Consider the following 20,782-nt stretch of genomic DNA (forward strand, 5'->3'; position numbering starts at 1 on the left):
CTCTAGGGAAAGAGAGTTTTTCATTTCAGTAAAATTAGTACCTTTGTGGAGAGGGCCACAGCATCCTTTGATTTCACTTTCAGGAGGTCGATAAAGTAAGATCGGAAGGAATAAAGGCAAATCATTTTACCAGGTCTTTCTAATTATAGAATTCTGATAATCAGCACTGTGACTAGAAGCTGCTTTATAAAAGACTACGATTCCCAGCATGGCACAAAGGACCGCTGGGAAGACTTCTACTCCCAGCATGCTGTACTTTGGAACTCCCAGTCCCAGAATGCAACGCTCCTCCTTACTCAGAGGGCCGTAAAGACTACAGTTCCCAGCATGGAGCGCCGCCCCCAGTTTCTGGCGCCCCGCCGGACCCTGCTTCGGAGAGACGTTTTGGACTCCAGAAGGCGGGGTCTGGAGTCCCAGCCCTCTTTGAGGGACGTGTCTGCGGGGCGGTTCTGGCCTGTTGGGCCCGTCCAGACGAAACCTCGAAGGAATGGGTTGGGGCCTGGGCCAGGCTTCGCCCAGGCAGCGTCTGAGACAGCCCCAATGGGGCCCTCGGGGGGCCTTCCTCCCTTTGAACTGCGGTGGCGGGTGGGCTCACTGTATCCTGTACCTTTCAGAGTAGGGGCCGCCATCACCATGGCCACTGCTGCGAGCCTGTCTTGCGCCGGCGGACCGCGGGACATCCTGTGGCGCGTGAGTGCTGCGCGCGCTGTGGCAGGCGCTCGGCAGCTGCGGGGGTCGGGCTGGGCGTGCGGGCGCTGGTCGCGCGTGCGCGCTGGACGGGGGCGGGGCTGGCTCGAGTGTGGTGTGGGGAGCGCGTGGGGAGGGGGCGACCCGAGCGACTTATTTCAGGGTTGTGGGGGGGCGTCCTGAGTGCAAGCTGGTTACAGAGGGGACGGGCGTGCTAGGGAAAGTTGGTTACAAGTTGTGTGTGTGCGGGGCGCCCTGAGTGCAAACTTGTTACGGCGTGAGAGAGGGGTCCTGAGTGGAAGCTGGTCATGGTGGGAAGGATGTCCTGCATGGGAGTTGGCAGAGAATGGGGAAGAGTTGTATGCAACTCTGCTATGTGCACAATTAATAAGTTGTTGATTACTTGGGATAAGAAGCAGGGAGGAATATCCGGAATCGGAAAGAATGTGGTATGACCTTAGCAGAAGCTGGTCTTGGGGACTAGGTGAGCAGGACAGGTATCTTGTCAAATTAGAGGAATGTGTGCACTGTGGGCCCGAGAAGAGGAGTTACTTCCTTGTTGAAGTCCAATCAACAGTTCTGCCTCCATTCTGTGGAGGGCACAGAGATATAGGAGTAAGATTCCTTTTAGGACAGTGCTTCTACCCCAGCGGCACTGCCATCTACTTTGTATCCCAAGTTACTGAGTCTTACCTGTTCTTTACCACCTGTATTATCAGTCATCGATGTCCTGTAGATTGTATGTCAGAAACGTGGCTGCAGTTTTGTTTTTTTTTAACTTGCTCTTTGCCACTGCCTTCCTTCAGACACTGACTATAATCTTTGGCTTGGGCAATTGGGCTGGACTGCCTCCTGTTCGTCTCCTGTTTGTGTCTTGTCCCCTCTGATCCATCTTCATTATAGCCACCTTACAGACACAAGGGTGTTTTACCTTCCAAAATATAAATCTGATCGTCACTTTTGTGCTTAAAATGCCTCAGTATCTCTTCTTGTATTCAAGCAGTAAATCTTGTGCCTCATGTGGTAGGCACTGGTGAGTCAGACATGAATACAATGCAGTAGTTGCCCAGTAAGGAGCTCATGTCTAATAAACACAATTACAATATACTGTTGGTTCCTGGAAAATGAATACGCTTTCAGATATTGACATATCAAACCTAGAGAGACAAGTATAAGTTGCTGTAAAGTACAGTTGTAAACTAATTGAAACCTCCCTCACCCCTCAAAGTGTGATATTTAATGTGACATCTGACTCTGGACTAAAACAAGCATCAGTTCACTGTTATTACAAGTTTCTGGAGTGATGTGTAGTGTTACTAATAGTAGTAACCATTAGAGTTTATCTATAGCTGCATGGACTGTGATCTGGGCGTAAATATTAGTGATCAACATCCTGTATGAAAAGATAGGATTTGCATAACTGAAATAACTGAAATAGTTTAACTGACTTCATGATTGAGGGATTTTTGTTTGTTTAATTATAGGTTTTGGGCTGGAGGATAGTTACAAGTATTGTCTGGTCAGTGCTGCTTCTGCCCATCTGTACCACAGTATTTGTCATCTTCAGCAGCATTGATTTATTTCATCCTATACAGTGGCTGTCTGGTAAGTGATACTCAGTTTGGGGAAAACAAATTTACAGGACCCACTTCTCAACATAAAAATCGCATTATGTTTTAAATAATTTATTTTAATTGCTGTATTGACAATGACGAAACATTCACTTTGAGGTATTCTTAAGGCATTCCCTTCCTAACATAGGCCTCTTCACTATATAATAAGATTAGTAGACACATCAGAGACTGTGTAGTATTATCACATGAACAGAAAGATCATTAGAAGACCACATAAATAAGAACCTAATTTTGTTTATTTGTCTCTTCTATTTGGCAGCTTTATTGAGGTTGTCTTTTTAAGAAGTGAACTATTCCTTTTATATATTTAAAAATTGTAGGTAGAAAATATGACATACCTTTTTAAAAAGTCTGTCTAAAATTAAGAATACTTTGGGACTTCCCTGGGGGTGCAGTGGTTAAGAATCCGCCTGCCAGTGCAGGGAGCACAGGTTTGATCCCTGGTGCAGGAAGATCCCACATGCCACGGGGCAACTACCCATGTGCCACAACTACTGAGCCGTGTTCTTAGAGCCTGTGGTCTGCAACAAAGAGAAGCCACCGCAATGAGAAGCCCGCACACCGCTACGAAAGAGTAGCCCCTGCGCGCCGCAACTAGAGAAAGCTCCTGGGCAGCAGTGAAGACCCAGTGCAGCCAAAAATAAATAAATAAATTTTAAAAAAAGAATGATACCCTGGAATCTGATACATGAAATATATTTTAAAAAATTTCTATATTGTGGTTGATAAAAAAGATGAGGAGAGAAAAGGAGGAAAGACTAAGGAAAATAGAGTTAAACTGAAAGTTTGATGAGGAGGAAAGGATTGGAGCAGGCTAATGTTTCTCCACATCCTTGTAGATAAAGTTAATAAATTCATTAAACTAAACTATTTTATGTTAATAATAGCTACCAATTATTGCTGCCTACTGTGTGCCAGGCACCAGGCTAAGTACCTTATGTATAATACTTCTTATCCTTCCTACAACCTTGTATAATAATGACATAGTATCCCTACTGAAATGAGGGAACTGAGACTCAGGTTATAAGTCTGTGCAGAGACACAGCTAGTGAATAACTGAACTAGGATTTGAATATTGGTCTCTGACTTCAAACCTATGTTTTTCCACTCTGCCACACTAGAATTAAAAAAATAAAAAGAGAGAAATGTTCCCAGAGTAGGTTTTGAAGTCTTTAAAGTCTTGCCTAAGGCCTAGAAGCACAAATACTCTTGAAATTCTTTTTTTCCCTCCCTCTCAGAAACAGTAACAATAAATTTCTTTTGCTTTGAAAAGTGGGGAGTATGTTGTTAATTTAATTTTTCTGAAGAAATGCCAGTTTTCAAAGTTAAAAGCTTTACCTTGTGACCTTTGGAGAGATATTGCTGCTAAAGAATTAAAGTCATTTTAAGTTTTTTGTTGAAACGTATCAATCACTTCTTGGGTGAGTCTCACAGGTCAAATGAAATTAAGCCATAAGCCAGCACAAGAATGGCAAGTATTTCTGTAACCACCTTGCTGCGTCTGCATCACTCATGAGCTGGGCTGTCTAGTTGCAACCTCAGAATATTTCAATATTGTAATCTAGAGCCATTACCAATTGTTCAGTATTGGCACTTGAGATAAACACTTTTTGCCATTTCATGGCCCAAGGGTATCCTAGTATCACTTTCTCTTCAGATTGGATTTGATTTATGCCATTTTTCTCATCAAATATTACTTGTATTCTTCAACTTTTGCTTCACAAAGTCTTTACAGAGAAACTGTAGTCCTTCCTTCCTTATTTCCAGTCACATGAATCAGTTCTTTCACTCTTTTAGCTCAGTGTAATGCTTGAGGAGTTTAATTGTGGATACTGAATAAATATTTTTCCATAATTTTGGTCACTGAATTAAAATTTTAAAAATAATTGGTTTCATTATTAAGTCTTAGTCTATTCAACAAACATATGTTCTTATTTTTATATCTCTTGTTCATGTTTTTAGGCATGATATATACGTATTTTAAACTTTACCACATTTTTAAAATGGAATATTGATTGTTGAACTACTCTAAAATGTGACTGTATTAGTATTTCATAGGGACATCATGATTTTTTTTTAATTCGGCTCATTTGGATGATTTATGGATTATGCTATTTCTAGAAATGTTACTTTTTTCTAGCTGTAGGGACTAATTGCATTAATTAAGAAGAGATCTGAAAAATATTATTTACATTTTAAAAAGAAACTTTGTTGGTATATTACTAAATGTGATACTTCTCTGTTTCACGTGATAAAATGTTTGCATATGGTATTATTTTGTCTGATGTTAGCATCTGGGTCATCTAAAAGAAATTCTAGTATAATTTTTAAGGACCTGGAACTTGGTCCAAATAGCTCGTGCTGTATGTAGTTCTTGAGTTGATGTCCTATAGGACCCATCAGCAGTGTATGAGTAAATTTTTAAATAAAAGATAACTTTTAAAATTATAGTTGTGGTTCAAGCCCCTTTTCTATTGCAGTATACTAAACATGACTATATAACTGAATGAACTTACTAATTCATCTCTCTTGTGTTTTAGATTCTTTCAGTGATCTGTATAGTTCCTATATAATCTTTTACCTTCTGCTGCTGTCAGTGGTAATAGTAATAATAAGTATTTTCAACGTGGAGTTCTATACAGGTGAGTTTGCAAATATTAACCATCTTTAAAATACCTGAATTTATTTTACTAAGGGCAGACTCAATGCATTTTGTATGTGGATGTGTACATTAGAGGCTGTATTTTATGTCAAAGTTTAAAAAATGTATACAGAATTATTATATATGCTTTGAATGTCTTACCATAAAATTTATTTGACCAATACATTCTCTGTTTTAAAAAAAATAATTAGAACTCTAATATTGGAAGATTAGAACTCTAACATTGGATGATTCCAATTATATATATGAGGTATCTAGAGTAGTCAAATTGATAGAGACACAAAGTAGAATGGTGCTTGCCAGGGGCTGGAGGGAGAAGGGAATGGGCAATTGTTTAATGGGCATAGAGTTAATGGGTACAGGGGAGGATGGAAAAGTCTGGAGATGGATGGTGGTGATTGTTGCACAACAATGTGAGTGTACTTATGCCAGGAAACCATACACTTAAAAATGGTTAAGAGACTTCCCTGGTGGCCGAACTTCCAATGTAGGGGACGTGGGTTCAATTCCTGGTCGAGGAACTAAGATCCCACGTGCCCCGCGCAGCACGGCAAAAAAAAAAAAGGTTAAAATGGTACTTTTTTTTAATGTGTACTTTATGACATACAAAAATTTAGACATTTTAATAATTCACAGCTGGTGTTAAAGTTATAATTCAGCAGATATATTATAAAAATAACTCCTTTATAGAGTAAGAGATCAAGACCAGATGATTTCTAAGGTCCTTTTCAAATATTGAAGTCTATAATTCTGTGGTTTTCCAACAAAATTTAAAATATCATATGTTTTGCCTTTGGAGAATCACCTGTTAGATTTCAGAGCTTTTTACTTTTTCTCAATTTCTCTCCTTGCTCTTCCTGCCGTTTCAGATTCCTTAAATCTGTCTTGAGGTAAAATGAGAAGCTTTTTCTTTTTCTTTTTTTAACATTTTTATTGGAGTATAATTGGTTTACAATGGTGTGTTAGTTTCTGCTTTATAACAAAGTGAATCAGTTATACATATACACATGTTCCCATATCTCTTCCCTCTTGCATTTCCCTCCCTCCCACCCTCCCTATCCCACCCCTCTAGGTGGTCACAAAGCATCGAGCTGATCTCCCTGTGCTATGCGGCTGCTTCCCACTAGCTATCTATTTTACGTTTGGTAGTGTATATATGTCCATGCCACTCTCTCGCTTTGTCACAGCTCACCCTTCCCCCTCCCCATATCCTCAAGTCCATTCTCTAGTAGGTCTGTGTCTTTATTCCCGTCTTACCCCTAGGTTCTTCATGACATTTTTTTTTTGAGAAGCTTCTTCTGATACTTCTTTTTTTCACTATAACATCATTCTTCTTTTTAGCTCTTTAGTACTTCCTTGTTAGATACGGTATAAAATTTCACATTGCTCTCTGGATTTTATAGTACACCCTTTTCCTTTGCTTTTCTAATCCCTCACTACTGGCTAATGGATCCCTTTTGCTATTCACGCCATCTACAGAACCCCTTGGTTTACAGCATGTGTTTTTTCACACTGTCCCATGTACCTGGGTAATCTAGATTTAGATGCCAGACAAGGGCTCTCGAGCTAGTCATTCTTTTTTTTTTTTGGCCTCGCCATGCGGCATGCAGGATCTTAGTTCCCCGACCAGAGATTGAACCTGTGCCCCCTGCATTGGAAGCGAGGAGTCTTAACCACTGAATCACCAGGGAAATCCCCGTCTAGTCATTCTTAAAGCCTGACTAGTCACTTTGGCTCATTCCTTCAACATTCCTTATGTATTACTTTATGCCATGCATTGTGTGGGGATAAGAGATGTATGGTCCCAGTTTTCCCCAGGGGATCACAATTAATGCTGAGAAAGACAGTAATACATGGATAGTATGGATGTATATAGAAGCACCATTTACCCAGCATGGGGAGCTTCCTGGAGGAGGTGATGCTTGAACCAAACCTTAAAGAATGAGCTGTATTAAGTAGGCACGGAAGAAAAATGATGTTTTAGGGAAAAGGCGTATCATATAAAAAGACTTAATGACATGAGAAGGTTTGGTATGTTCAGAGTATGAGTCAGAATGTAAGTCAGTTACACAGTCAGTAGGCCTTGTGGGCATTTCTGGTGGGGAGGGGAAGGTGATAGCAGCCTCTTCCCCAAATTGTAAAGCACCTAAGCCCTCTCCCTTTATACTTAATTTTGTACTTCCCCACAATCTCTTTACTTGGTATGTATCAAAAGGAGAATGTGTACAAAGATAGGCCAGGGAACCCTGTGCCAACTGTTTTCAAAAGTCAGCACCCCTCACCTCCCACCCACACTTGCTTCCCCCAGCTCACTTCTGAAAACCTTTTAGGATTATCAGAGCGGTATTAGAAATTCCCATGCAAGCATTTATTTTAGTATTCAGTGTTATCATTATTTACCTGGTTTGTGGTTTATTTTTCACAGATGGACTATATATTGACAATTTAAAATGCTGAAGTAAGGATAACTTGCTGGAGGGCAAGCACTGTCTTAAAATTATTATTGTTTATTCCTTTATGGCAGTGAAGGGAGTGCCAGGGTAGGCACTATTTGAGCTATCAGGAAATCTTAATTAAAAAGAATTGAAAAATGTTAATCATACTGTACTTAGGTTTCACCTCTCTAGATCCTTTGGTTTTTCTTTTTCTTTGTGCATCTGTTTGTATTCAGTCTTTTTTCAAATTATTTTAACTAAGAATTTTTAACTTGGTATTTTTCTGTACTATACAGTGACTCTGGGTTTCTTCCTGCCCTTTGGTGTATTTGTGCAAAGGTGAGAGGGAATAGTTTAAGTCTTCTAATTTCATATGCTGCAGATTATAAAGCCACAGTCACGTGTTTTGTTTGCAGTTGTGCCTTCCATTCCTTGCTCGAGACTGGCACTGATAGGGAAGATCATTCATCCTCAGCAGCTCATGCACTCCTTTATTCATGCTGCAATGGGAATGACGATGGCTTGGTGTGCTGCGGTGATAACCAAGGGTCAATACAGTTTTCTTGTGGTTCCCTGCACTGTTACTGAGAGGTAATATTACATATATTTTTTCTAAGGGTGCTTGTTTAGTTACTAAGCCCGAAGTGACCTATATACATTAATAGTTTATGGACGTTCTTTACTTTCTGGACTTCAGTAAAAAGTGCTTTTTTATGTACATCGAATGTTTTTGATGTTTTATGTTTGTTGAATTCAACAGTTTTTTTAAACCATTTATTTTGTACAAGGTACTATGCTAAATGCTGTTGGATTTGTTAGAATGATTCACACATGGACTGTAAGCTCCTTGAGAGTTGAGAACAGTAGGGGATTTAAGACCTGGACGCAAATAGATATAATAGGAGAGAAATAGGAATGTATGAGAAATAGTATTTAGTAGGAAGAAAGTGAAATGTGCAGATAAAAACATCTGGGGCTTCAGAAGGCAGGGAGGAATCCACACATGGCTTCATGGAGGAGGTGGTATTTCGGTTGGGGTTTGAAGGAAGGACAGTATGAGAAGAATGAAGAAAAAAATTTTTAATAATTAAAAATACCTTCTTCAGTAGAGTACTTTTATAATTTTAAAACTTATACAGTTCTTGACCAGATGGCATTGATATAAATTTCAAGTTTATATTCTGACTTTAAAAGTCAAAAAAGTAATCTTAAGTTCTCTGTTATCCAGTGACTTTAAGACAGTATTCATGATTGCTACTGAATACTTGATTTCCTTTTGTCCCCCAGTTACATTATATAAGGCAAGTTTTTTTCCTAATGCAATAAATTTTCTTTAGTGAAAAGGGTCCCCCTGAGGGATTGCCTAGTTATAAGAGCAGCACAGAGAGAAGCCCAAAGTTACAGCATCTCTATCAGGTTATAGCCTTTATTTAGAATTCTTCAGTCCAGATGCAATTTACCAACTCATAAGCACCATTGCTTACTGTCACAGGGGACTTTCTTACCCTTACCAGATTTCTGGAGGAGCAGAGCTAGAGCATTAACTAAAGGTCAAGTTCTCATGCATCAGGGAAAAGGGTTTTGTTAATCTTTTGCCCACACTTAACCCCTTTGTTAGAATTTGGGGCATTTCTTAAGTAATTAAGTCAAAGCTTTGCCTTCAGTAAATAATAAGCCTAAAGTAGTAATATGTGTCCCTGACTGTTGAATTAATAACCTAACTTTTCCCCTTCAGCTTAGATAGCCCTGCTGCACAAACCTGCTTAAATGAGTATCACCTTTTTTTTCTGCTGGCTGGAGCATTTATGGGCTATAGCTATAGCCTCCTGTATTTTATTAACAACATGAACTATCTTCCATTTCCCATCATACAGGTAAGCTATGATTTGAGCATTACTTTATGTCAGAATTTGGCAGAGTTAAAATTGCCTTGGTGTTTGTATATATAACTGGCATCATCTGATTAATTCAAGATTTGATCAGCAAAACTTAGGACTGAGATCCTCAAAATGCCATTTGGAGAGTAGATCTTTGTCTTCATGAGACTTCAGTGTCTGTTTGAGAGCTGCAGTTGCCCTTCCTGCTGCCACTCTCAGAATACCTCTTTGCTCCACTCTTCCCCTCCCTGCTAGGTAGTGGCAGTTGCTGTGACCTAGCAGGGCTGGGGGAGGGTGATGATGACATTCATGCAAAGTACCTCTGTGCAGCTGCCAGCTTCTTTTTGAACCTAAGAAGCTCATAAGCTTGAGAATGTACAACTAAGTATAGAATATGTCAGTTACTATCTCAAATCCTTTTCAGAACAAGGCTTGATGTGCATAAATAAAACAGTTTTGACTGGTTTGAGTGGGATAGGTTTTAAAAATTCTACTAGTTAGGTAGGAGCTGACTCTTCCTCTGGCAGGAGAGAGAAAGTTCGGTTGAGATTTTCCCGGTGCCATCAAGGCTTTCCCCAGCCTGTTGCTGCTATTCCTGACTGTGCTATTATTCGCCTCATTCCTGCTGTAGGGCATGCTGAGTACGGGGCTTTGGAGCAAAACTGTTAGAACCAGCCCCTTCCCACTAGGACACAGTCCGGTAGGGAGGGAGGGTATGTAAATAAATGATGTTCCACAAGAGTGTAAGTGTGAGAGCGTGACGGATTAGGATTCTCCTGGCTTAACTAAAATTTTCACGTGCCTGTTGCATCCCTGAGAACAATCTGATGAAAATACACCTACTGCAAGGAGACAGTGCTCACAGGATCTGGTCCTTATCTGGATCTGGCCCTTATCTCCCTGCAGTCTGTGAGTGTATGAACAAAGAGTCCTATTTACAAATTCTTCACATCTTGTGAAGGTGAATTAAAGCAGAGTGTCAGCTTTGCCACCTCAGAATTTCAAAAGGAGAAACCCCCCCAAAATCCTGTATAGAAATATCCATGGTGAATCAGCTTTGATCCAAACATAGTTAAGAATATAGGAAATGAAGAAAAAAAATTAGAGAAAAATGAGATTACCCCCAAATATCTTGCTCCTCTACGGACTTCTGTTGAAAGTAACCACCTATTTAACATCACGGATGTGTAAGAGTGAACAAGGGGAGTCCAGGATTGACAGTACTGATAAATTATTGTTTCTACCATGTACTGTTACATTTGTAAAATTTGACTACTAAATTTTTTGTAATAGCTTTTGATAAAATCTTAGATTCATTCTTGTGTATTCTTCCAGACCCTTTACTGTACATTTATATATATAGTAGCTATAATACTACATAGTTTGTGGGGTGGGGTTTTCATAAATAGTTTTATATTGTACATATTATTCAGTAACTACTTTTTTCATATAACAGTATGAAAAATTAGATGTTTTTAAAAATCTAGTAATTTTAACCATTTACCATTAGTCCATTAGGGTTTTTTTCTATAAACTTGCCTATGCTACAAAACCCAGTTCTATTGCCCTTATTAAATTCTTAATGACAGACTGATAGGGAAAAGCAGAACGTTGGCATGGAGTAGGGGACAAAGAAATGGATTAATGCCAAGACAGGCTTGGCAAGTTATACGCCAACAAGACTATTTGAAAGTATTAAATGAGATAAGATTTATAGAGCCTGGCACATAGTAAATATTTGAATAGGTACAGGGTAGCTCATAGCCAAATCACAGAAGAACCCAACAGAGAATTGAAAAACACTTCAGCTTGGGAGCAAGAAGAGGGTTTATTAGCTGTTCTCTGCGTATCTACTGAAATGTCTGCCTGCTTCCTTAGCCTCTCTGGACCCTTGAGAGTGATGATGGAGGTGAGAGCTGCAGTAGGAATAGTTTAGGGACTGTGCCTTTTTATTAGGGCGTTGAGGTGAGATGGTGGTAGCACCCAGTAACTGCATCGAATAGTGCAATTCCATGTCTTAGAGTTTGAAAATATCTGAATAAATCAGGATACTTCAAGCTGTATGGTTAGTGATCAAGCATTCATTTCACCTGGGCTGCTTTTTGTAAGATGCTGTGGGAATCTGCAGACGTGGTATGAAGACATAACCTCTACCTAAGGACTATAATTCTTTGCTGTCCTTTAGCTTCTGAAATCCTTAGAGAAGGATCAGCCTTAATATAAACACAAAAGAAGACCAGAATTTGGGAAGTCCATCTTTGGTTCATTGGGTTTCCTTAGATTCTTTCCAATAATTTAAAAATTATTTTTTCCATTGGCATTTTTAGGGCCGACAACTCTTGTTTCACAAGAAGTGTAATTTTTTCAGGAAAAACATTTCGTATTTTTTCACATTTGATTCTTTTCTCTTAGATTGTTAGCATAGGAAGGTACCCACTAAGGAGCTGTTTAGCTGGTTCAGCCTTCTTATCTCACAGATAATTAGATAGGAGACGAGGCTGACTTAACGTTATACAGAAAGAGGAAGCACAGAACTCAGGTCTCCCAATTCTTAGTCTCGTGTCTTCTTCACTACCTCCTATTTTTCTGTAAAGAGCATGTGAAAAATTTTAGTGTAAAGGCAGCATACATTATCTTTAAGGTTGCAGACTCTGAAGCCAGCCTGCCTGCATTAAAATCGCAGATTTTTCTTGTGCTAGCTGGTAACGCTGGTTAAGTTACTTACCCTCTCTGTGCCTTGGTTTTCTCATCTGTAAGATGGGGATAATAAAAGAACCTCCTTCATGGGGTTGTTGTGAGTGTTAAATGGATTAATGCATTTAAAGTGCTTGGAACACTACCTGGTATGTGATAAGCATCCAAAGAATGTTAGCTGCTATTGTTGTAACTATTATTATGTTTTTTGTACTTACTCCATCTCTGTGGTTCTTACTATAAGTATAGATTGATATTGTTAATTTTCTCATTTCTGATCTCATATCAATGAGATGTTGTATAATGTAAATATTAAATACTTTAACATCTGAAATGGATGATTTTTTTACCTCTGGAATAAACTTTGTCTTTTTATGCAGTGATTATGTTTTTGTGCGGACCGTTATAGTTATGTGCTTGCTTTGGAATAAAAAAGAACCTTTGTTTGAATGTCATTTGATTCTGGTTTTCTTTTCTTCCACAGCAATACAAGTTCTTGCGCTTCAGGAGGTCTCTGCCTTTGCTAGTTAAGCATAGTTGTGTGGAATCGCTGTTCCTGCTTAGAAGTTTCTGCATTGTGTATTATTTTCTTGGTAAGAATTTCTGCTTTTTGATACAGTATATGTATTAGCTCACAGCTCAGAAAATATCAGAGTCATTCTTGATTGTATTTATATATTTCCTACAATTGTAGGTATGTGATTAGCCCAGCTGATTGCTTGTTTCGATTAAGTGTTTAGATTTAGATTCAAACGTTCAAAGACTAGTTAAGAGAGGATATTGTTACAGAAAATGTGGTATATACATACAATGGAATAATAGTCAACCTTAAAAAAGAAGGAAAGCCTGTCACATGCTACAACATGGATGAACCTTAAAGACATTATACTAAGTGAAATAAGCCAGGCGCAAAATGACAAATACTACATGATTCCACTTATACGAGGTGTCTAAAATAGTCAAGGGACTTCCCTGGTGGTCCAGTGGGTAAGACTCCAGACTCCCAATGCAGGGGGCCCAGGTTCGATCCTAGTTGGGGAACTAGATCCCACATGCATGCCACAACTGTAAGCCTGCGTGCTGCAACGAAGATCCTGTGTGCCACAACTAAGACATGGCGCAGTCAAAATAAATAAATAAATAAATATTTTAAAATATATAAATAAATAAAGTAGTCAAACTCTTAGAAATAGAAAGTAGAATAGTGGTTGCCAGGGGCTGGAGGGAGGGGAGAAGGGGGAGTTGTTCAATGGACATGGAGTTTCAGTTTTGCAAGGTGAAAAAGTTCTGGAGAGCTGTTGTATGACAAGGTGCCATACAGTGTATATACACTTAAAAGTGGTCAAGATGGTAAATTTTATAATGTATTTTTTACCACATAAAAAGATATATCCTTTAAAAAAAAAGAAAATATTGTATATCATTTAGTCATTACTCTATAAATAACATATTCCTTTTTATAACTTTTTGTAACTTGCTAACTAATACAACAGAAATACCCTGTTGCTAAGGGGACATTGTAGAATTTATTAACATGAATTTTAAGCACAAAGATGCAGCTTATTTAATATAATGAACAGTACAAATTGAATGGAAACCTTAATCTCAATAGCAACATATATTAATATAAACAAAATCCAGCATTCTAAAACACTGTTTTCAGACTATAACATTTTCTGGTTCTACTTTTTTCTGTGGAATAATTTTACAAAATTGTTCTATTTGTGCATAGGCCATTCTGTTGTCTACTTTAAAAAATTTTTAGTTTATATAATGCATTTTTCTACGTAGCTTTTATAATTGTCATTTTAATGTTAACACTTTGTTGTTTTTTATTAACCTACTGCAATCAGCCTGGATGTTCCCCTGTTGTTGTATCAATACATTTGGGCTGACGTAGCAGCTGTGTCAACATATCCATGCCAACTATTTCTTCTTTAATTCCAGTTATGTTTCATTCAGATTTCCAGTGTTACCACTTTTCATTTCTTTGTTGCACTTTGGTCTTTTTGGCCAGTTTCCTCTTTCAGTTTTTCGTTTTGGTAAAATGTCATGGAGATTTATCATGGCAGATAAGGAGGCAACACAACTACATGCTTTGCTGTCTGTGCCAGAACTGAATAACAGAAGTGAGTGACTAATCACTAACAGACTTTGAAAGAAAGGATGTCCATCTGTTATCTATATACTGATTTGTGTACTACTGAAAAGCTAGAATTGCTATATTCAGTTATGCACAGCTAAGGCTACAGTAACTGAAATTTGAATTGTGTTGTTGCAGGCTGGTGTTACTAAACCACAGTAACTGAAATATGTACATGTTGGACGTGTGCAAAGCAAGGACTGCCTGTATTTAGAAATTACTCTCTTTTTCTGCCCATTCCTAATCAAAGTCTAGCATTTTGACTGAGGTCTTGGTGTCTACTTGGTCATCTCATCTACCTCATGTTCCAAAGCATGATTAAGATTTGTTTCATTAACTTTTTATGATTATAGCATGGTGTTTTTTCATTTCAGGCCACATTCCCAAAGCTTGGATTAGCACTGCTATGGACCTTCAGTTAGATGAGTAAGTGATCCTGAAAAGTCTAATTTTAATGCTTTTAATTCTCTCCATCCTTTTAGATGTTTGCTACTTTCCAGATGTTTTATTTAGATTTAGCCTTTAAATTTTTAAAAAAATTGCATTCATTTTTGAATACACATAGTTCACATAATTTAAAATTCCAATGGTATATAAAAGGGTATATGGTGAATCTGTTGGCCTCTGTCTCTAGTCACCCAGTTCCTTTCCCCAAAAATAAGCAATGATAATTCCTTTTTTGTTAGATACAGCTTTTATATAAGTGGATTTCTTGAGTTGCATGGACATACCTCTCTTTTGTTTTTCTCCTCAATAATCATTCTTTGCTATGTTGTGGTAGGTGAGCACCATACTATGGTTTTACTCTAATTTTACCTGTGAGGAAACCAGATTTGAGTCAGGTCACGTGACCAGTTGAAGGTCATAAGTAGCAATGGAGTGACAGCATTGGGGTTTATTGTTCTAGTTATTCCTTATGCACTTTGCACATAGGCAAAGCTTTAATCTTTATTTAGCGAATAAATGTAAACTTCTCTATTAGTATTTGTTCTTCTAATTATTGGTTATTCCACTGTGATACTTTTGTATGATCTTAACTATTATCACTTTTGAGGAGTGGGAATATCGACATTAATGGATGTTTGAGGTATTATGGTTTCTCCAGTGTAGATTTCAAAAAATTCCTGACTTTTAAAAGTTGCTAGGTAAAATTTAGTTTTGTCTTCTGCTTAATCACTATATATGAAACCAAACGTGTGGGTCATTTATTATGTTAGCCCAGGTTTTATACTTGGTCAAATGGAAAGAAAAAAATAATAATGGTATTGATAGAAATTTAATATAATACTTTTTTCCTCCTTTCACCTAAAAAATGTTTTGTTTGTATGGCAGTGCCTGATATTCTGGACTTAATGTATGCCAGGCCCTCAGTGATGCTTATTTAAAAGCAGAAAAAAAACTTTGTCATCCCCACCGCCACCCCAACCCCAAGGAAGGTCAAGTACTACGCTGGGCACTCCTAACATAAACTGTTTTAAATCTCATAAAAGCCCTAAGAGGTAGAATGAAGAGATTATGCCACCATATGGATGAGGAAACTGAGGGTAGGTTAGGTCAAGTGATTAACAAAATCACAACATTTACAAATAGCAGAGTCAGAGGTTCTAGTCCTGTTTTCACAATTGCTAAGTATGATTGTAGGATTATAATGACTTTGCAAATTGAGCTCTTCAAGGTTTTGGTAACATTGCCTGCATTCCCTTTATTTAGCATTCTAACAGAGTTTCTTAACTTATTTTAAAAGTAAAGTTTGTTATTTTTAGATAGTACTTTGTGTTCTTAACTACTATGAAACTGTTTATACATATACAGATAGAGCTGAAATCTGGTCCAGGAGAGGTGCTAGTCATGCTGAATGGTTTTTAAGTATCAAGCTACAAAACAACAATAATAAAATTTTACCCAGTCTCTAGGGGAGACTTCTTCCATTATAGAAAGTGACAGTGAAGATTTGGAATGCAAGAAACTAAGAGCTAGTTTAGGTCTGCTCTTCCCTTAAGGCTCCCTTGTGTACTTTGTAAGAAGGTATTAGTGAAAGAACTGTACAGGGTACAAAAGGAGAGGAATCTATCACCATTATTATTTAGAAATAGGATTTGTTTGTTTCTCAGTGTAGGGCCTCATGTCTCTTAAATGCTTAGATTGTATTTTTCCTACAGGATTAAATAGTAATTTCTGCTTTCACAGGCAGTTTCATAGACCTCTTGACACTGTGAGTGGCCTCTTGAATCTCTCATTACTTTACCATGTCTGGCTCTGTGGTGTCTTTGTCCTGATGACTTGGTACATCTCGTGGATCCTCTTCAAAATCTATGCCACAGAGGTTAGTATTGAGTTTTTTGTCAGTACTTTTCTGTTTTGGAGTGCAGAGGTTTATTTTTAGTAGAGCACTGATCAGCATGTTGTTGTGCCCAAAGCCATTTTGAGAAGTTGGGTTTTGGTTTTTCTTCTGAGATTTCATAAGGCATGTATCTTTTATAACCATCATTTATTTGTATTTTTTTCTGAGGAACAGTGTTAGTGTTCTTAATGTTTGAAAACTAAACTGAATGAACTGTTAGTGGTACTTACTATGTTTTATCTATAGTGTAATTCTCATCTGAAAGTTTCTATTTCTCTACTGAGCATATACTAGATTGGCCTGAATTTTAAATTAATTTTACATGCTATTGATATAGATACTGTTGATCAGTATTAAAATATTTAAATATAAGGAAGGCAATAAAATACTTCTTTTTTTTTTTTTTTTTTTTTTGCGGTACGCGGACCTCTCACTGTTGTGACCTCTCCCGTTGCGGAGCACAGGCTCAGCGGCCATGGCTCACAGGCCCCGCCGCTCCGCGGCACGTGGGATCTTCCCAGACCGGGGCACGAACCCGTGTCCCCTGCATCGGCAGGCGGACTCTCAACCACTGCGCCACCAGGGAAGCCCAAAATACTTGTTCTTTGAAGGAACTTTTAAAAATTTATATTGAAGAAATGATTTTAAATGAGTAGGAATTGCATTGTCTTCATCATCCAAATGTTTGTCTTAGAAAATGAGTGTTTCTGTTTTATTTTACCATCTCTGTAGGTTTGTACCCTCCAGTGACTTCAGAGAATTTTTTCTTAAATTTGTTTCTATTATTGGAAGTCAGAGATCTAGTAAAATTGGGAAAGTTACATGTTAGAAGGTAGTGTATTTGGGTACATGTAATTTCAATGCAATCTGTTTTTGCGAGGAACACTAAAGATGTTAGTTTGGTTGTATTGTCTCCTTTATAATAAATTTCAAATAGTGCTAATTTACTGAATGTAATTAAGTCATGAAAATAATCATTCCATAGTCTTTATATTTGATTATATTTGATAGGCTCGTCTGTTCCCTGTTCAACCACCATTTTCAGAAGAGTCAGATGAATGCCTCCCGAAAGTTTTAAACAGCAATCCTCCCCTCATCATAAAGGTAGCGGAACTATGCATTTTGTGTCTTTACACAGTCATCTCTAACTTACCTTATGGGATAGACTTAATATTTGCATAATTAAGTATTTCGATATATTTTTTGAGGGCCTAGAATATTCTAATACTGTAAAAAGTATTGTAAAAATCACCTACATGCTACATTAAATGCTGTTTACTTTTTCAGTTTTCATTCCAAGTGACTAAGATGCAAGTATATATTGTAACGTATGTGTATAAGCTAGACTAATTCTGTATTTAGGAGAGATATAAAAATATTTCAAGCATGAAATATAATATACAACCATATACGTTAGCTTTTCACAAATTCTTCATGGTAGCAAAACAAAACACTGATTTTTTTTTTTTTAATAATTGGTTTAAGGTATATTTTCACTTATATAGAATTGTTGGCTGTTATGATCAAAGGAAGTACTTGATAGTGTGTACATATTCAATGAACTCTCTTAAAATTTGAATAATGATAATCTAAAACAAATTTTAATCAAAAGAGTCTAAAGAAGTTGCAGTACGTTTATAAATCAACCTAAGTGAGAATAAATTGTTTTGATTTAAGTTTCATTTTGAAATTTTAAAAGTAGAACTACAATATATATGATCTTGTTAAGAGGTCATAGTACTTAAAAAAGAATTAAAATAGAACCTAGAGTTTGGATTACACTCTAGAAAAGTTGTAAACTAATAAGAAAATGACCCACTAAGGTTCTGATTACCTTTAAATATCAATTATGACTAATTTATTAGATAAACAAAAATATCAGTTACTCATTTGGTTATTTAAAAGATCTTTATTTACTGGGCAGATGTTAGTCACTGCTAGTTGCTTAGGGTGTAATGATGAATAAGACAAAGCACAGCCTAATGGAAAAGGCAGATACACAAAATAATGAAAATTTACTGTGGTAAGTGCAGTGGGAACCACTTACTCTGCTTGGGACCAAAGCAGGAAACCTTCGCAGAAGGGATGGTATCTTGAATGATGAGTGAAGTGGTTTGCCAGGGAACAAAATGAGGATTTTGAGTAAAAAAGTACAGCATATGTTGTGTCTCTACTGTGTGCCTGGGCACTGCTTTTGGACGTGGCAGCGAGCAAAACATTATCCCTGCCTCACAGTTTAGTGGGTGGAACCCGGTGAGACAAGTAAGCAGGCAGTTACAATAAATTATGGTAAGTACCATGGTTGAGAGCTGTGTGAGTATATGTTTTTGCCGGGGAGGCCAGGGAAGTTCCAGTAGGAAGTGGTGTTTTAAGTTTCCCACTATAAGGTGGGAAGGAACACAGAGAGTTCCGTAGTTCCTCGGTAGCTGGAGCCCACAGTGACTAGGGTAGCCTACAGAGGGTAGAGGCAAGAAGGTTCTGGAAGTCTAGAAAGGAAGGTTATGGTTCTGAAAAGTATTTCCTTCATGAAAAATTTCAACTGATTTCCCCTTAGGTATGTAGTATTGAGCCCCATTCATAAATAAGATTTTATATAGAGGTTAAAAAAATTAAATAGTGTGTATTTTTTTCCCTTTCAGTATTTGGCCTTGCAGGACCTGATGTTGCTTTCTCAATATTCTCCTTCACGAAGACAAGAAGTTTTTAGCCTTAGCCAGCCAGGTATTGCTAAAAATAATAGACCTAATAGGAACTGAGTATGTGTGTGCAGAAAGTGTTCCACTTAAAGTTTGGTGAGCTCGATATACTTATTAAAATATCACACATCATTAAATATCACACATATTTAATAATACTTCCATTAAATGAAGTATTGATTTAAACATTGTACAACTGTTTGCATTGCTGTGGTTAGAAATTATATTTCCAGGAAAAGTATATTTAAATTTTTATATTATTTCCTTCTGTCCTCTCATTCCCTTCACCTGAAGAAATTATGAGGTAGGCTGACAGTTTTAGAGCAGAAAAGTACAGTTTAAGAATCCTAGAAGTTTTAATGCTATAAGGGGTCTTAAAAATCAGATGGTTTAATCCTTATGGAGGACCTAAGTCTGAGAGAGATTAAAATGGCTTAATAAAGTTAATGTCAGAGTTGGAATAAGAAATTCTGTCATTTGACTCTTAAGTGCAGAGCTCCCCCTTCCTGCCATGCAACTTTGCCTTCCTTTTTAAAAAAAGAAGTGAAAAGAAACTATCAATAGACTTGATGGTGATAGGCCCAAGGACACTCTTGGCAACTCTGAAACACTTCATTGTTACTTGCCGAGCTCCTCCAGACTGCAGCTGGGCCAGTAGTGCTCTGCCTTGTTCCTAGAGGGAAAGCCTTCCAGCCCAGCACCAGTGGGGACAGAACCTGGGTAGCTTTACATCTCTGTAATAAGCTCTTCATTATTTTGCCAAACTCGCCAATTCCCACATTATAAAATAAACCTATAGTTTACATATTACATATTACATGGAAATACATGGAAATAAAATCCAGTTATATAAAAATATAGATGATTGGAGCCACTCTCCTTTTGGTAGTATGAAAAATCCAGTGCTGATGCTGTGGAAAATTAACTGTAGCAATACTTTTCTAGCAGACTGAGGTTTACTTAAGAATTCTCTATACACTAAATGTTTTCACAAGATATTCAAGTAAACCGTACCAGGATGGCATGTTCTCTGCCAGAGAACATATTATTAAAATGTAACTGGTCATAGAAATAGAGATGAGATTTGTGGTTACCAGAGGCAAGGGGTGGGGGCAGGGGAACTAGATGAGGGCAGTCAAAAGGTACAAACTCCCAGTTATAAGATAAGTAAGTACTAAGGATGTAATGTACAACATGATAAATATAATTAACACTGCTGTATGTTATATATGAAAATTGTTAAGAGAGTAAATCCTACGGGTTCTCATCACAGGGAAAATTTTTTTTTCTATTTCTTTAATTTTGTATCTATAAGAGTTGATGGATGTTCACTAAACTTAGTGTGATAACCATTTCATGATGTATGTAAGTCAAATCATTATGCTGTATACTTTAAGCCTAATACAGTGCTGTATGTCAATTATATCTGAAAACTGGAAGAAAAAAAAATGTAACTGGACCATTACATAGTTCCTTACTGGTCCTGTGATACAGCGGTAAAAAACGTCCTGGGGGGCTTTCCTGGTGGCTCAGTGGTTAAGAACCAGCCTGCCAATGCAGGGAACACAGGTTCGAGCCCTGGTCCGGGAAGATCCCACATGCCATGGACAGCT

The 20,782-nt window shown here is 37.6% G+C and overlaps 1 protein-coding gene across 5 annotated transcripts in view; it reads left to right on the top strand.

Annotated features, from left to right (window-relative positions):
* The first annotated feature begins 366 nt into the window (after nucleotides 1-366).
* The window catches only part of NDC1 (NDC1 transmembrane nucleoporin), a 48,216-nt gene continuing 27,800 nt past the window's right edge, over nucleotides 367-20,782 (top strand). The window contains exons 1-10 of one of the 5 annotated variants that reach the window (XM_073789536.1): nucleotides 367-690; nucleotides 2,172-2,292; nucleotides 4,862-4,963; nucleotides 7,835-8,009; nucleotides 9,154-9,292; nucleotides 12,474-12,582; nucleotides 14,507-14,558; nucleotides 16,320-16,344; nucleotides 17,485-17,577; nucleotides 19,113-19,194. In XM_073789536.1, the coding sequence (XP_073645637.1) occupies nucleotides 541-690; nucleotides 2,172-2,292; nucleotides 4,862-4,963; nucleotides 7,835-8,009; nucleotides 9,154-9,292; nucleotides 12,474-12,582; nucleotides 14,507-14,558; nucleotides 16,320-16,344; nucleotides 17,485-17,577; nucleotides 19,113-19,194 (1,048 nt within the window). In that variant the 5' untranslated portion in view covers nucleotides 367-540. Of the gene's footprint in view, nucleotides 691-2,171; nucleotides 2,293-4,861; nucleotides 4,964-7,834; nucleotides 8,010-9,153; nucleotides 9,293-12,473; nucleotides 12,583-14,506; nucleotides 14,559-16,319; nucleotides 16,456-17,484; nucleotides 17,578-19,112; nucleotides 19,195-20,782 lie in introns of all 5 variants that reach the window. The other 4 variants (XM_019937768.3, XM_073789533.1, XM_019937770.3 and 1 more) reach the window with 4 other exon arrangements.

Source organism: Tursiops truncatus, chromosome 1, assembly GCF_011762595.2.
Source record: "Tursiops truncatus isolate mTurTru1 chromosome 1, mTurTru1.mat.Y, whole genome shotgun sequence".
Lineage (NCBI taxonomy): Eukaryota > Metazoa > Chordata > Mammalia > Artiodactyla > Delphinidae > Tursiops > Tursiops truncatus.